The sequence below is a fragment of the Benincasa hispida genome, chromosome 8 (genome assembly GCF_009727055.1).
Source record: "Benincasa hispida cultivar B227 chromosome 8, ASM972705v1, whole genome shotgun sequence".
In the NCBI taxonomy this organism is placed as follows: Eukaryota; Viridiplantae; Streptophyta; class Magnoliopsida; order Cucurbitales; family Cucurbitaceae; genus Benincasa; species Benincasa hispida.
In genome coordinates this window covers 64,752,705-64,768,596 of record NC_052356.1, presented here as the reverse complement: position 1 = coordinate 64,768,596, position 15,892 = coordinate 64,752,705, and the positions used below count along the sequence as shown (strand labels likewise).

At 34.0% G+C, this 15,892-nt stretch overlaps 1 protein-coding gene across 1 annotated transcript; it reads right to left on the bottom strand.

Moving 5' to 3' along the window:
- Positions 1 to 2,501: 2,501 nt before the first annotated feature.
- Positions 2,502 to 3,395, bottom strand: LOC120082766 (ethylene-responsive transcription factor 4). Its single transcript, XM_039038059.1, has one exon. It carries the CDS (start codon positions 3,278 to 3,280, stop codon positions 2,666 to 2,668), a length of 615 nt encoding a protein of 204 aa, XP_038893987.1. The 5' UTR covers positions 3,281 to 3,395; the 3' UTR covers positions 2,502 to 2,665.
- Positions 3,396 to 15,892: the final 12,497 nt, after the last annotated feature.

Genomic DNA, 15,892 nt, shown 5'->3' with positions numbered 1-15,892 from the left:
TATACAATACTTTCCCTTGAATGCCAGTTTAAATATGGGGAAATGGTAAAAAAATAACACTCTCACCTTTACCTCTTTTAAAATTAGCACGTTTTTTGAAAAGTCGTTAAACTAGTTTTTTTTCGGTAGATCTCAAGATCGACTACTGAGGTTTAGTTAAAAATTTTACTTTTTCTAACTTAAAGATTATTTTTGCCCTGTTGGATCTTTCTCGTTACATCTCAGAGAGGTTAAACGCCGAGATTTTAGTAATTTTTCCAAATGTTAGATAATCTATCCAAATCTTATACCAAATCTTATATATTTTCAATTTTTTTCTAAATTCAATTATGGTTATCGATTATTATATTCAATTATTATGTAATTTTAGGCCAATTTTTGTTTCCATGATTATATGAATTTCTAAATTTACAAATGAATTTACCAATTAGATTTTTTCATATGAATGATTGCACCTATTGATTTTTAAATTCAGAAAAAAATCAATTTTGCAAAAAAAAAGGGTAAGATATGAAAAATATATAAAATCTCAGTATTATTCTGAGAATTCATCAATCTTGGTGTTAATCTACTCGAGACTCATAATAAGATTTTATATATTTTCCATATTTTACCTTTTTTGAAAAAAAAAATGGTATAATATTTTGTAAATATAATTGGATTTGGAGAATATTTTGTATAAGATTTAGGAAGATCACTTAATATTTTGGAAAAATTACTAGAATCTCGATGTAATGTCTACAAGATGTACACCTAAAAGGCCAAAACAATCGATAAGTTAGAATAAGCTAATTTTTTAAAACTAAATCTCGACGGTCGATCTAATCCGAGATGTATCAAAAAAAGTTATTTGAACAAGTTTTAAAAAAATACTAATTTTATAAGGTGAAAACTTAAATGTGTTAATTATGACCATCCTCCTTAAATTCTTCTCTCCATAAATTTCCAACTACGAATATTCGGTAAATGATAAACAAACATGTATTTGGGATTAAATTAATAGAATTTAGAGAACTTTTTTTTTTTTTTTTTTTTGTTTTAAGTGAAAATCTACATAGACTTTACAGCCTCCATTTCTACAGGGTTTTATTTAATTTATTTTTCTTTCTTTGGAAAGACTATTTCTACAAACTTAATTAATGTGCTGTCTCTATCTCCAACCAAAATTCCCATTTTTCGTTGAATTTTCTCAGGGGGAAAGAAATTTCCATGAAATGTGTCCATGTAAGGCGGAACAAAATCCTCTCAACTCATCTAAAGACTAAAGTGGTTTTCATTCAAAAGATCGGACAAATCTAATAATCTAAACGCCAGTTATAAAATAGACTATACAAATTAAGAAACCAAAAATATTAAATTATAAACTTTAGTGACATAACATATCTCAATTAGTATCTGAATGTGTTGGTAATCACGTACGATGCGTGGCTCTAGTTCTCCTATCTCGATTGTATCAAAAAGAATTCTAAATTTAGACCATCAACTTTGAGAGACGTATTTATTGAATTTCTAAATGTTAAAAGTATTTAATCTTTCAACTTTCTATTTTAAGAAATGATAGATTTATCCACATTTTATATTTAAATAGATTAAGTAATTAAAAAATTTTTTAAAGAATTATTTGACACAAAGTGAATAGAAAAATTCAAAACTTTATTAAATACTTTCATATAATTAGATCAGCACAAAGTTTTGTATTGAAAGTTTGAGATTATAATTTAAATAATAAAATAAAAGACAAGAGAAATTAGGAGATGCCTACGGGCCGTCAAACTTTAATAAACAATTATAGTAGTACATAAAGATAAAAACAACAAACACCAAGAAAATAGTAGAGACAGATGAAAATGGAAAGATATTGTAAAAAAAAAAAAAAATTATCAATTTTCTTTAAAATATAATAAAGATAATACTTGTGTACATTCTAAGATATATTTATCTTTATACATCTCAATTCATCATTCGCATAAAATATTTTAAAAATATTATCAAATATCAAAATATGATTCGACAATTTTAATAGAATCCACCAAGAAAGATAGTATTCAAGATCAAGAGAGAAGACACATTGCTAGAGAAGTTTAGGAGAAAACATAAATAAGAGAAAATGACGTGGCAATTCAACACAAGTCAATGACTAAAATTTAAGCTACATTCATCTTTTTTTTTTTTATTATTATTATTAACATTTTCCCCAATTTTACTAGACAAAATTGTATAAAATATTTCTAAATTCTCTTATGTAATGAGATGAGTGCATTTAAGTATATTATCATTCCTCCAATCTCATTATGTATCTATTCAATAGATCCTTCTTCCACCTCAAATAATCGTTTGATTCACTATCGGCGATTTGAACTATCTGATCTCACCTTAGTATATAATTATTCTTCCATCTTCATTATGTATCCAATTCAGTTAATCCCTTCTGTCGCCTCCAATAATCACCTGGTTCACCACCGACAATCTAAGATGTCTAATATCACCTTCACATATACCAGAATCAATAATCGAACCAATCCATTATAAAAAACTCCTTTGTTTTTCGTTCTTTCATTTTCCCTAGAAAAAGAAATATATGTATTATACTAGTACACGTGTATTAATTTACAAGGCGAATTAAAAAGAAATGTTCCGTTGATTCATGGACGTCGAAAATCAAAGCCTAAGCGGAGTCCGGTGGAGGAAAATTGAGATCAAGATCCAGAACCGGTCTTGATTTCTGGTCATTTTGGTTCAGATTAATAACAGAGGATGAATCTGAGTCACTTTGAACTCCGCCGCACTGGACCGTCTTTAGGCGGTGGCGATCGAAAATCACACCGGAATTCATCCCGTTTCGAAAAATGGGATGATCCAGGAAGTGAAATTGATTGGGTTGCGGGAAAATCCCTCCGCCGAATTGAGGGTGGTGGAACGGAAACGGCGGCCTAGATCCGGCGGCGTCCTGATTAAGATCAAAATCAGTGGGGTCCCGGCTAGAGGATTCGACGGTGCTACTCCGGCTGGGACTGAGATTAAGATCGTTGACGGTAGCCGGAAAGGGAAAATTAGTCTTAGCCTTGGCGCCACGGAATTGGCGAGCAGCGGCGTCGTAAGCCCTCGCCGCCTCCTCCGCCGTGTCAAATGTGCCTAACCACACACGAGTTTTCTTCGCCGGATCTCTAATTTCCGCGGCGTATCTTCCCCATGGCCTCTTCCTCACCCCTCTAAAATGCACCTCCTTGTCCTTACCGCCGCCCGGTGCCGCCGCCGCCTTAACCTTGTCTCTCGGCGACATAGTTAATTGTAAATTTAATTAATTTCTTTATTTTTTTTTGGGTGAGTATTGAAGAAAATGGTAATGCGATTTGATTTGATTGGATTGTATGTTGATGATAGAGGAAATGGAAAGGGAGGGATTTGGGTTTTATAGAAAAGAATTTTTGGAATTTTGGAATTGAAATTAAATGATAAATCAGAGAGTCAAAAGGAGGGATTTTGACGGTTGATGATGGGATGGGGATTGTGTCCCCAAGCTACGTGGCGTGTAGCAAGCCAACCGCGTCACCGATTTCAAACATCATCTCGATTTTTCGTCGCGTTATCCAACGGCTGGTATTCAACATTAAAGCCCCCCATGCAACGGAAGCTGCCCCATGTCGAGGGTAGTTTTGGACGAATTTGTAATTTGAACATAATAAGGAATTAATTAGTAATTTAAACTTTATTATAATTTGGTTGCTTTATTCTTTAGCCCCCGCGTTTAGGATTGTGGGGACCAGAAACGTAGAACCGACCAAGCATTGACGCGTGGTTCCTGCTTCCTCATTGGTCCATAATGCAGATCCTGGTGGTAACCTCACGCGACATCACCTTACCAAGGGTTTTGCTAACTCTCACCATCACTGTCTTCCAGTTACCTTCCACTTTCTCCATCACCGCACGCCCCTTCATCCCACCTTCCCTTATTCTTTATTTTACATTGTATCATTACTACATTTCTATTTCTTTCCATTTTAATTCTCCTCTTTGTACTTTTCACTTCTCATTTTTTAAACTTTGATTTATGTCATACTTTATATAAAATGCATCAACTTTCTCTTTCATTTATTTAACATTTTTATTAAAATCCGCCGCACGTATCTTCACACAAATGTTTGTGAATTTTCGAATCATTTTATATCAAACATGCATTTAAAATCCTAGTCTCCTCCCATTGCTTGAAAACCTACAATTTCATGTTTTATTTTCGCTCCCAAATGGAGGTTCAATGCAAAATAAAGAACCTTATTAAGTTTGACATATCGTGAATCCTCTTGAAAGAGGGGTGTTTTTGGGAACACAAACATAGGTGCTGCATAATTGTACTCCGGTTGTGCAATAACTAGTAAGGTATTGGGCTAGAATCCTATTACATATAAAATTTAATTTCAAATTTTTAAAAAAATTATAAATATGTTAATGATTGATTATACATCAAATTTGAAGTTAAGAAATTTGTTAAACATTTTTAAACTTTAGAGATCTAGATCTATTGACACTTCTTAATATATTCATGAACTAAATTACATATTTATATATTGAAATAAAATTTAAAATGTTTTTATTACTTCTTTATAAATTCTGTTGGCAATGAGGAAGTAGAAGGACTCAAAACAACATATTTTGATGAAATAATGGGTATTGAATTTACTTTTAGTATAATAAAGTAAGAAAAGAAAGCTTATATTCCCATTAAAGAGAGAGAGAAAAAAAAAGCTTCCATTTTTACAAATAAGAGAAGTGATGATTGACAAGACGACAGTGGGGTTTGTTTGTTTTATTTAGCATCGTTAAACACGTTTCTAACTTCCCATCCTCAATAATTGTGTGCCAGCGGCCATTAAAATTTACGATATACGTACATGAATAATATTTGGCACCCACCTATCTTTTGCATACAAGTTATCATAGTGACAAATCTTTTTCTTTTAAAATAACATTTTTTTTATTGAAAGAAATAAATGAAGATAGGTGTACTTTGAGCTGAACTAAAATATTACTCTAACCGTATATTAGTTCTTTCTTTCCTTATCAACCACTCAATTGTAATGGAAGATCTAGTGAACATCTTTTTCTTCTTTTGGAAAGTCAATCTTAATCCTATACTTCTAATTTCATTAAATTATATCATAAACTTAAGTAGTTGTTTTAAATTTTATCATCTATTTAATTTATGGTTCTTTTAAAGTCTCTACGTAATCTGTGTTACGCCCCTCACTAATTTTACCATAAATAAATAAAATAAAATAAATATGTAAAACCCTAGGCCTAGGATTTAGATCATGATGTGAAATCTGGATTTGTCACCTGATGCCCTAGCATTTCCCGACTTCTCCTACGATCTAGCTACGTCATCATTTCTTATTGTAAACTACTTCTAAGAGAGAAAATTGTACCCACAAACCAAACAAGTCATTTCAACATGATTTGTCCTTAACTTTAGAATTCCTATGATTAAGTCACCAAAAAGGAAGATGCACCTTATTGGTATAGGTAGTAACTTCCAATTCTTTTATTAAATTTTTCTTAACCATACTTTCATATCTTCAAGATCCATCTCATTCAAATGTGATCTCGGTTCATTCATGTAACCTCCTAAATTCGAGTCATTACAAAACATCTCCACAAACTTATTAATATCAACGCAATCAACTTTTGCACAAAATTAAAAGATTGATCAATATGCTTATTATTGATGCTGAAATTTGGACGACTAAGCAGTGACGTAATCTGTTTGTATGGAGAAGATGAGAATCATGCAAAAAAGAGTAACACTAAATATCAGTGTGTTAAACGCCACATCCACTCCGATGCTTAATTCAATAGTGAGTCAAAAAAAGAAGTATAAAGTTGAAATACTCATAATTCACTTGCCTTTCGAGGAACTTCCATGGTTTATTTTATAAGTTCTCATGCCCTAAGTCTCCTAGGATTATATTTCTTAATCTATCTAGGAGGTTTTTTTTAAGGCTTTTGTAATTCTTGGGTTGATTCGTTGACCTCAGCCTCGGCCTAGGCCAAGGTCGAGGAGCTTAGAATGGGTTGGGTTCGGCCCATTCTTTAATATTTTATTTTTCCAAGCGGTCCCAATAGGATAGTTTTGTAGTTTATTCATCAGGCTCTGCTTCGATAGCTCAGAGCGGGCTCTAGCCCGTTCCTTTCTTCTTTCTCTATACTTTCTATTGGGCCTTAAGTGTTGTTTTAGGCTCTATCTATGCTTCTTGGATTTACTTGACGCATTTTCAGTATTTTTCGAGAGTAAGCTTCAGCCAAGTCGAAGCCGAGGTTGATCATTTTATCTTTGCCATATTCATGGGCTAAGACGATACCTTATGTTGGTACACGCTAGAGGCAAACCCCATTAGGTATTTTATGAAGCTCGGCCTTGCCGAGGCCCAACTAGATTCGGTCTTGGAAAGCCAACCCCTTTGCTAGGCTCATTTTAATCCGATATTGTCACTTTCAGGACGAATCTTGCTATACTATATTGTTTTTGTTTTTTTGTTTGATATGTCCTTTAGTAAAAAAAAAAAAATACCCATAACACATGTTAACATCGAATAACTCGTCAAAAACTGACAACTTCAACAAGAATTTAGTTTCAAGGTTGCTTTATTTGAAATACTGACAATTTTGTAACGAACGTATATTTTTAATTTATTGATCATTGTTAGCATAATTACTTTAAACCTATATCAAATAGATTAACCCTAGGATCATTCATGTCAAATTGTTAAGAATATATATGTACCAGATTCCATTGAAAGATTGATGATGGTTCTAAAGTAGCTATTGTCTTCCTCAACCGAAACTCGGAATGCCACTAGTGGGATCTCTCTCTAGATAGGGTTCAAGAAAGACTGAATGCTTATTGTTTTGGTATATTGGGGACCATCGCCATAAGGTCTCTTTATAGACTAGTTCAATTAGGGTTTTCTTTAGATTCTAATTAACTAGAAATGGGCTTCTACTCATTAAGTTCATACTCAATTAGGAATCTAGAGCCTTAATTAATTAGATCACATAATAGGGTCCAATATAATAAAATAACCCAATGTGATAAATTATTAATCCACATACATATCCCATACTTTAATTAAACTTATTATTATTTAAATGTCTAACAATCTCCCACTTGGACTATGTCTGTATACCTGATATAATTAAATCACATAAACTTTAAACGCATGTAAACAGATTATTTCAATAATAGAATTACCCTTTAGTTCAATCTGGTCCATCTCCTATATTAACATGGAAGCAAAACGGCTTTCCTCACTACCCTTGTAACTAATCCTTCCTTGATCACCAATTCCAATACATTCAATGACATAGATCAAGTATGGATGGATAGCATGGAAACTACATGCAAAGTGATCTAGATCATGCCTGTTTTCAACTGGTCCAAATTCCTTAGTGAGATCATCCTTAAAAACTTTATGCTAAACCACATGCATGATAAACAAGTTCAGATAATAAAACATAAACCATCAACTTTATTTTATATAGAAAATAAACAAAATAATATCAAAGAACATCCTTAATCACAAACTCATATTAAACCATGGAATCATAATAGTGACTGACACCCATGTGAACAACGTATGTTGGGATTGGTGTCCTAATTCTCCCAAAGTCTCGTTGTTTTGTAAAGATATATATTGTTTAATGAATAAAATAAGTGTTATTTAATTCTGGCATTTACTTATATCCAATAAACAAAGCTCCTTGGTTATCTTATGTGAACTTAAGCATGTATATGTGATATACAAGTGGATCATGCCTTAAGTGATAACCTAAATAGATCTGTAGTATAAGGATTAAGGTGGGATACTTGATCCTGGTGACACAACGAATACAGCCCGCTTTGTAGAGGTTTGCAAGTGTTGTAAACTACTACAGATGGTAGATCTTGACCATTCATGTGGAGACTGCGAGCGAGAGTGTCCTATACAAAGAGTTTGTATAAGACCTGGACCACGGGATGACTAGACTCTGTATATAACGCCATTGATACTAGAGACTTACATCTCACCTAAATGACCACAGGTGACACGACCTCAATCTTGAGTGTTTTGGAAACTCCTGCCTTTGAGGGCGATCCTTTGATTAGTATGGGTGAGAGTGGCCAGATTGCCAACTCAACATGTCTACCTTTTTGGGACTTGTCTGATCTGGGAGCTGGGAACTTAATCCACAAGATGGAATTCACTCCTTTCCTAAAGCAGGGATAAGTAGAGAGATTGCTCCCTTAAGGGCTGATTCTGGGGCTTGAACATAGTAGCCACAATTTCTCTTTGGAAAAGAAAACTTAGTCATAGTAGAACTATGACTTATGTTCATTAAAGGGATTAGTGGCACTTAAGAAGACAGATGTGACTACAGGGGCATAACGGTTATTGGCCTAGCTGTACTTATGAGCGATCTGTGAAGGGTTGTCGCACTGCTGATTGGTTAAGATGGACACATATATATTTTTGGTAAGGATAGTTCAGTTGTCGATCTTTAGTGGAGTGCCTGACAGTTAACAGATGGTGGATCCCGTGACTAAAGAGTTTAGTCAGTTATTCACATACCATTGGAGCTTCGAGCTACAGGTTCATAAGGTCCCCTTGGTAGCTCAATGGATTCAGTTGAGGATCAATTCTTGGTGTTGATTTGAAATGTTCAAATTGACAAGAGGTATTTTGATTATATATGATATAATCGGTATGATATATGAGATACATCTAGTGGAGGATTGATGTAAATAAGATTTACATTATATACCATGATATAGAAAAAGAACTATCGTTTATATGTTTCATGAGATGAAATATTAAAACTATCGGTTATAAATATAGTATGATAAGTTGGTTATCATTTATATTTATAATAATATTAATTATTGGATAATTTATTTATTTTTCTTTAATAACCAATTGAGTGGGTGGTTATTGGTGATTCATGGTAACCGTGAGATAAAAGAAATATTGTTTTCCTAATTTAAGTATTCACCCTCGAAGAGGTGAAATCCGACCTAGTGAGCTTAGCTAGTGAGATTTCACTTCGAGTAGTCTTATACTTGTATTTTTTCTGGAATTTGTTTAGTACTTTACTTGCATTTCTTTTCTTAATTGTCTATTGTTGAGATTTACAATGTAACTCACGGAGTTGAGGACTACAGGCGAATAAGTCTTTGTAATGTAGCCTATAAGATTGTTACAAAGATTATTTCAAATAGAATCAAGTTAGTTTTGGATAGAATCATTTTAGAAAATAAATGTTCCTGGTAGATCTATAACTGAAAATATTATGGTTGTACACAAATTTATTCACTATATCATGATGAAGAAAATAGGTAGAGATGGCATGACATCTCTTAAGCTTGACTTAAGTAAAGCTTACGATAGGGTTGATGGTCATTTCTGGAAGCCATTATGATCAAACTGGGTTTTAATCCAAAAGTGCTATCTCTTATTCTTAATTATATTTCTTCTACCAAGTTTCATGTTATTATTTGTTTATCCTTGTTGCGGAAGGTCTTTATTATATGCTTAAAGTTCAACATCCTTTGGGCTATCCCTCAGGGATTTCTCTTAAAACGTCTTGTCCTTTTATTTCTTATCTTCTTTTTGCCGATGATAGTTTAATTTTTCTCAGGGTGTTTCAGATCATGAGTGCGCTCTTCTAAAATATATACTGAAAAAGTATGAGGAAGCATATGACGCATGCATTAATCTATCAAAATCATCTTTGTTGCTCTCTCTAAACATTTGCCATGATCGTGGTCTTTTCCTTAGCAATCTTTTCTCTCTCGTTGCAAAAGTAAAGACTTTAGATTCCTAGTGGATAGAATATATGGAAGGTCGTACAATGTGAGAAAAGTTCTTTTGTTCAATTGGTGGGAGGGTGATTCTTATAAAGAGTACTGGACACACCATTCCTACTAATGGAATGAGTATCTTTAAAATCCCTAAACAATTATGTGAGGAGATTATGAGGAACTTCTCAAGATTTTGGTGGAGTTCTGCCTCAATTAAAATCCATTGGATTAAATGGAAGGATCGAAGTTTAAGATGGCCAAAATTTTAGAGATTTAGAAGAGTTCAATTGTGCATTAGTGGCTAAACAAGTTTGAAAGTTATGGCCTAACCTTTTTTCATTAGCAACAAAAGTGTTGAAGAGCCTTAACTTTGATTATTGTTGTATTTTGGATGCCTCCATTAGTCTAATCATACTTGTGGAAAAGTTTGATGTGAGGTTGTTCATTTTTGAAGGAAGGGATAAGAAATAAAGTGGGTGATGAGAAATCAAATTTGATATTTAGAGATCCATGGATTCTAAGGAATTTAGCTTCAAACCTATGTGCATAAACATAAACTTTGAACATTACATAGTAGCTTATTTCATTACAACTAACAGGGAATGGAACACTAACCTTCTTAAAGAGGCTATATCTTTTGAAGAAATGGAGATTGTTAAAAGAATCTCGGTGAATTCGAGAATAAGGGATAAATCGATTTGGCATCATGACAGATTAGGTAAATATTCTATAAAGTTAGGGTACAAATGGTTTCAAAGATCCAAGTTGTGTGAAATTTCTTCCGGCATTAATCCATGGAGAAAATTTGGAAAGATGTGTGGAGTCTTAATATACCTTCAAAATAAAACATTTTATTTGGAAAGCCCTAAAAAGTATCCTCCCTACTAATTTAAATCTGCATCAGAGAGGCATTGATATTTTACATGTTTGTCATGTGTGTGTGTAAGACGGAGTTTGAAAGCGTGGATCATGCTCTCTTCTCCTGTCAAAGAGCAAAATCAATTTGGTGTTTAATAAACAAAACCAAAACTCCTCTGGAGAATTTTAATAACAATTTTGTCGATACATTGATGTTTATTGAGGCCTACTTGTCTAAAAATGATTTGGAAATCAACACGAACAACATTAATAATGGCAAGAGGGTTGTACTTTACTTTGTTAAAGCAGACTGGATCTTGCATTATTTTGAAGAGTTTAAAGCAATGAATGGAAAAGGGAAGAACATCAGGAATGCGATGGCTCTGCAGAATAATCCCTCTTCAAACTAGTGGGTTCCTACTCCTGATTTTATCAAATTAAATGTGGACACTTCTTGGATCTCTTCTCCACCCTCTACTAGAATCGGTATGGTTATTCGAAATAATGGCAGTTTTCTTGTTGTTGCGGCTGCATCACATGTTCAAATCGATATTATGAAGCACCATTTCCTGAAGTTCTGGCTATAAAGAATGGTATTAGATGAGCTTTATCACTCAATCTTCCTCCTATCATTGTTGAATCCGACTGTCTTCAAGCCATAAACTTGATTCAGGGCAAAAATGCTTCTGATGGAGAAATCTCTTGCTGGGTTGAAGACATTCTTTCGTAGGTTGAGACGTTTGAGGGGTGTTAAGTTTGTTTTTGTCCATCAGTTTTGTAACAATTTAGCAAATTATGTTTCTAAAATTGTTAGGGTTGAATCTTTGAATTGTCATTGGCTGGATAACTTTCCCTCTGATTTTAGCTGATTGCAGCTGAATGTCTAAAAATTAAGGCAAATCTTGATTTTGGATATCTTTCCTATTTTGAATCATTCAAAATAAAGTTACTAGGGTTTCACCCTAAATTTTATTTCTCTCAACCATTTAACTTTTACTCATAACTCACCGTTTGAAATACTCATTACACAAAAACATATTTGTGATGAAGAACATGCATATGTAGCATAGACTAAGGGACCGTTTGAATTTACTTAATAAAAAAATGTTTTTAAAAAATGTTGATTTTTAAAAATCATTTTGAGTAATTGGCAAACACTCTAATTTTTTTCTAAAATAATTTAACACACCTTAAAACTTACCGATCGTGCAAATGGTTTTTACATTCACACACAACTATACATATTTAACTTGCTAACTAAGAATTTAAAGATTTCCAATTGTATGTATGTTGGTTTTACATTATCAACGAAAATTAAATTCTTATTAAAGGAAATTCAATTCAAATTCTACTCTTTGTCAGACTCATATTTGATCTAATTCGAATAGGTCAGTATTATGCTTCAAGAATCAAGTTGCAAGAGTACTCACTTTCTTTGGACATTCAATTTAAATATCTCAAAAATATGTAGTGTCTTTAACATTCTTGATGTCTAGGCTCGTGCTAATAACCTATTGTAAAATAAGAGAATAATAACAAAGTGGGGAATAGAGAGTAGAGAGTGAATGCATTCTCTATTCAGTTGTGTCATTCAAAAGTTCCAATGACCACTATTTATAAGGTTTACAAGATATGAAACAGGTAACTATATGGAGAAGATAATGGAGAAAAATATATTTAGGGATATGTAATCTATGAACATCTATATCTAATTCAAATATTTATAACACATATCAAATATCACTAAGCTACACTCCTTCTAGCAAGATTAAACACGTGTGACAATTGGGGAGGGGGCATTTCAACCACTCCGTGAAAATCATTTATTTTTATTTTATGAATGAAAATTAAAGTAAATGATGGAATTTTTTTTATGGAACTTATGTGAGGCTCTAGCTAAATTTTTGATATTGGAAACGGCAGGACCCTCAGAATGATAAACAGTAAACCGTCAAGGCACGACGGTCAAGCGAAGGGCAAAACCTGCAAAACAGAAATTCGTTATAGGCTGAGTCGTGGAGCTCGCTTTCTTTAAGATGTTTCGCGGCTCTGCCCAAGTGTGCAAGCAGGTCTGAAAAGTGCCACGTCGTTCCCAGGATAAAACAGCCAAATGAAACCCGATAAAAAATGCACCATTATTGACCGGAACACACACCTTTTCTAAACCTGCAAAACAGAAACTCGTCATAGGCTGAGTCATGGAGCTCGCTCTCTTTAAGACGTTTCGTGGCTCTGCCCAAGTGTGCAAGCAGGTCTGAAAAGTACCACGTCGTCCCTAGGATAAAACAGTCAAATGAAACCCGATCGAAAATGCACCGTTACCAATCGGAACATACACCTTTTCTAAACTTGCAAAACAGAAACTCGTCATAGGCTGAGTTTGGAGCTCGCTCTCTTTAAGACATTTTGCGGCTCTGCCCAAGTGTGCAAGCAGGTCTTAAAAGTGCCACGTCGTCCCCAGGATAAAACAACCAAATGAAACCCGATCGAAAATGCACCGTTACCGACCGGAACATATCTTTTCTAAACTCACTGCTCGGAACGCTAAGATGGAGGAGGAGAGGAAAAAATGAAGTGGGAAATAAAGAAATGAATTCAGTGTTACGAACTGCTGAAGGTCTTGCCTTTTATAGGCTTTCAGCGTCGAACTGTAGGGAGCGAGAAGGATGCTCCGCCACAGAACGTGCACGGATGGAACGGGATGGGTGGATGAATCGGGCGGATGAACGAACCGTTTCCTCCTTTTTTCTAGTTAAAAAATAAAAAAGTAATAATAAAAAATAAAAAAATATTTTATTATTGAGTCCAATCGGTCAGGTGAGGCATGCATGTGGGATGTCTATCAAACCCACATTGGTCTATCTCCTCAATCCCTCCAAAACATGGATACCCCTTGGGGTCCAAATCTAAAACACAAGGTTGGAGTACATAAAGGAGACTTCGAACACCAAATTTTCCAATGTGGGGATTCTTCAACAAAAAAAAGTTGGTTCCCTCTAGTTTTGAAAGTTAAATTTTCATCCAATAGTTGGATTTCTTTTTACACTACTATGCTATGAATAGTATTCTCATTAATTGATTATCATGTTAGAGTCTAAAGATTATGATTAGTCCAACGACATAAATAAATTTTTATTAAAAGAAAAGGACTAATGTGCATATAGAGAATATTGAGAATAAAGCGCAGGTACTATACCTAAAAGAATGTCAAAATAAATAAACAAATATATTATATAATTAAACTATTATGAGATTCACAATCCACAATTAGTTTCGTGGTATTCATTTGTTGTTATATGTTATGTGGTTGTCAAATTTAAGAATTGTGGTTTGCTAATGACATTCTTTCTATTTTCTGTTTTTTTAGCATTTTTTTCTCCATTTATCGTTTCGCATTTTTTCAGAAAATAATTTTAAGATGATGCACAAAAATCAAGGTCTCTTTTAATAACATTTTAACCTCAAACTCTTGTTTTCTCTTTTCTTTTCCCCAAAAATAGAGACGTTTTGTAATCATTCTTATTTTTTTGTTCTTTTTAGCCTTGTTTTCAAAAGTGTGCACAAATTTTGGAAGCATTAAAATCAATTTTCTTGATTCTTATTTCTATTCTATTTTTTTTTTCTAAATATAAATAAAAGTATTATTCTTTTCATCCTTTAACTAATAAAAAGTTTGAATATTTAGTTAAAAAATAATTTTCTTTTTCAAATTTTACATTGTTATAGGTAATTTCGGACCAGCAAAAGGTCAAAGACCAAGATCAAGAGAATTACCTAGCCCAGGAAATGGACCTGAGACTGGCTAAAGAGCAGATCCAGGAGAGTTCCAATAAATAAAGGGAGGATATGTTAGGCCTAAAAGAGCCCGCTTGACTTCCCTCAGCCTCAGAGGCCGAGGCCAAAGCCAATGTGGGCTTTAAGCACCCAAGGCCCGCCTCGACTGAGGCCATAAAATCCCCTATAGTGAGGCCGATCCGGATCGACCCTATTCGTGGGAACATCCATAGCAGCCCAATCTCAAGCCCCACATGTCCGATTTAAAAGTAGTAAAAGGAAATAGATCTTTTTCTCCAATTGGGAAAAGGAAGACTTCTATGGCTCAACTATAAATCAAACATGACAACCCCATGAAAGGTAAGCTTATCTCCTCCATAAAAAAATATTTGACGTGAAATTTGTGCAAAATATTGACTTAAGCATTGGAATGTCTGTGGTAAGTACCACACTGGTGTGTTACCCTTCTAATTGTCTTGCAGGTAATTTCCTCTCCTAAAATAAAAATTCATAGTTGAAGACACATGAAAGTTAGGTAAGTTCCCTTGGCCAGATTTTGCCATCCACAGTTGGTGCTGTATGTGGGAAAAGTGTGACACCTGCAAAAAAGTCTCAAGAACATGCCATTTAAGTGAAGAAAAAAATGAGTCGACAAGAGAACAACAACCTTTTCTACAAATCAAAGAATTACCTTTATAGGCAAGAATGCACAACTCACTCAAAATTTAGGTCATATCACCTATAGTCATTCTGGTGAAATGTAAGTGATAGCTTATAGAAATACAAGCTATTGTAGCCTTTTACTTAGAATTATGAGGCATAATAAGCAGAATATGCGTTAATAATACCTAGAATTCATGTAGAAAAGTGAGCATACGTCGACCAGCACCAGAAATCCTCACTAACCTTATATCATGCGTTATTATGCATCAAAGCGTCTATTTTTACAACCATTGCAGGAATTGACCACATGTGTCGATCTTAGACCGCCACAAGAGTAATCACATGCATTTTCATAAGATTATTTGTCGCATGGAATGTTGCGTCCACAAAGTGATAATCGTAATGGAAGATTGATCGCCAAGTGGGTGGAATGCATTGATACTTCAAGAGAAACAAGCTTGAATGCATACCTTGGGAGTATCAACAAGATCAGGTGATGTTGACATTTTCCATACCGCGACAAAGATAGCAGTGAGTCAGAATGAAATCATCAATGCTGTTGGCGTTTTAGTTCTATAAATAGCGCCTTGGATATTCACTTCAAATCATCTGAGTTTTTGCCTTAAGGTAGATCCTTCTTATCACAGATGAGAGTATAAGCAAGATAGTCTTTGAGGATTCTTCACCTCCATAGCCCCTTCCAAGTGACAGCTAGAGTTTCGCCGGAGATAGAGCTCGAGAGAGACTTCTCCACCATCCATCTATTGC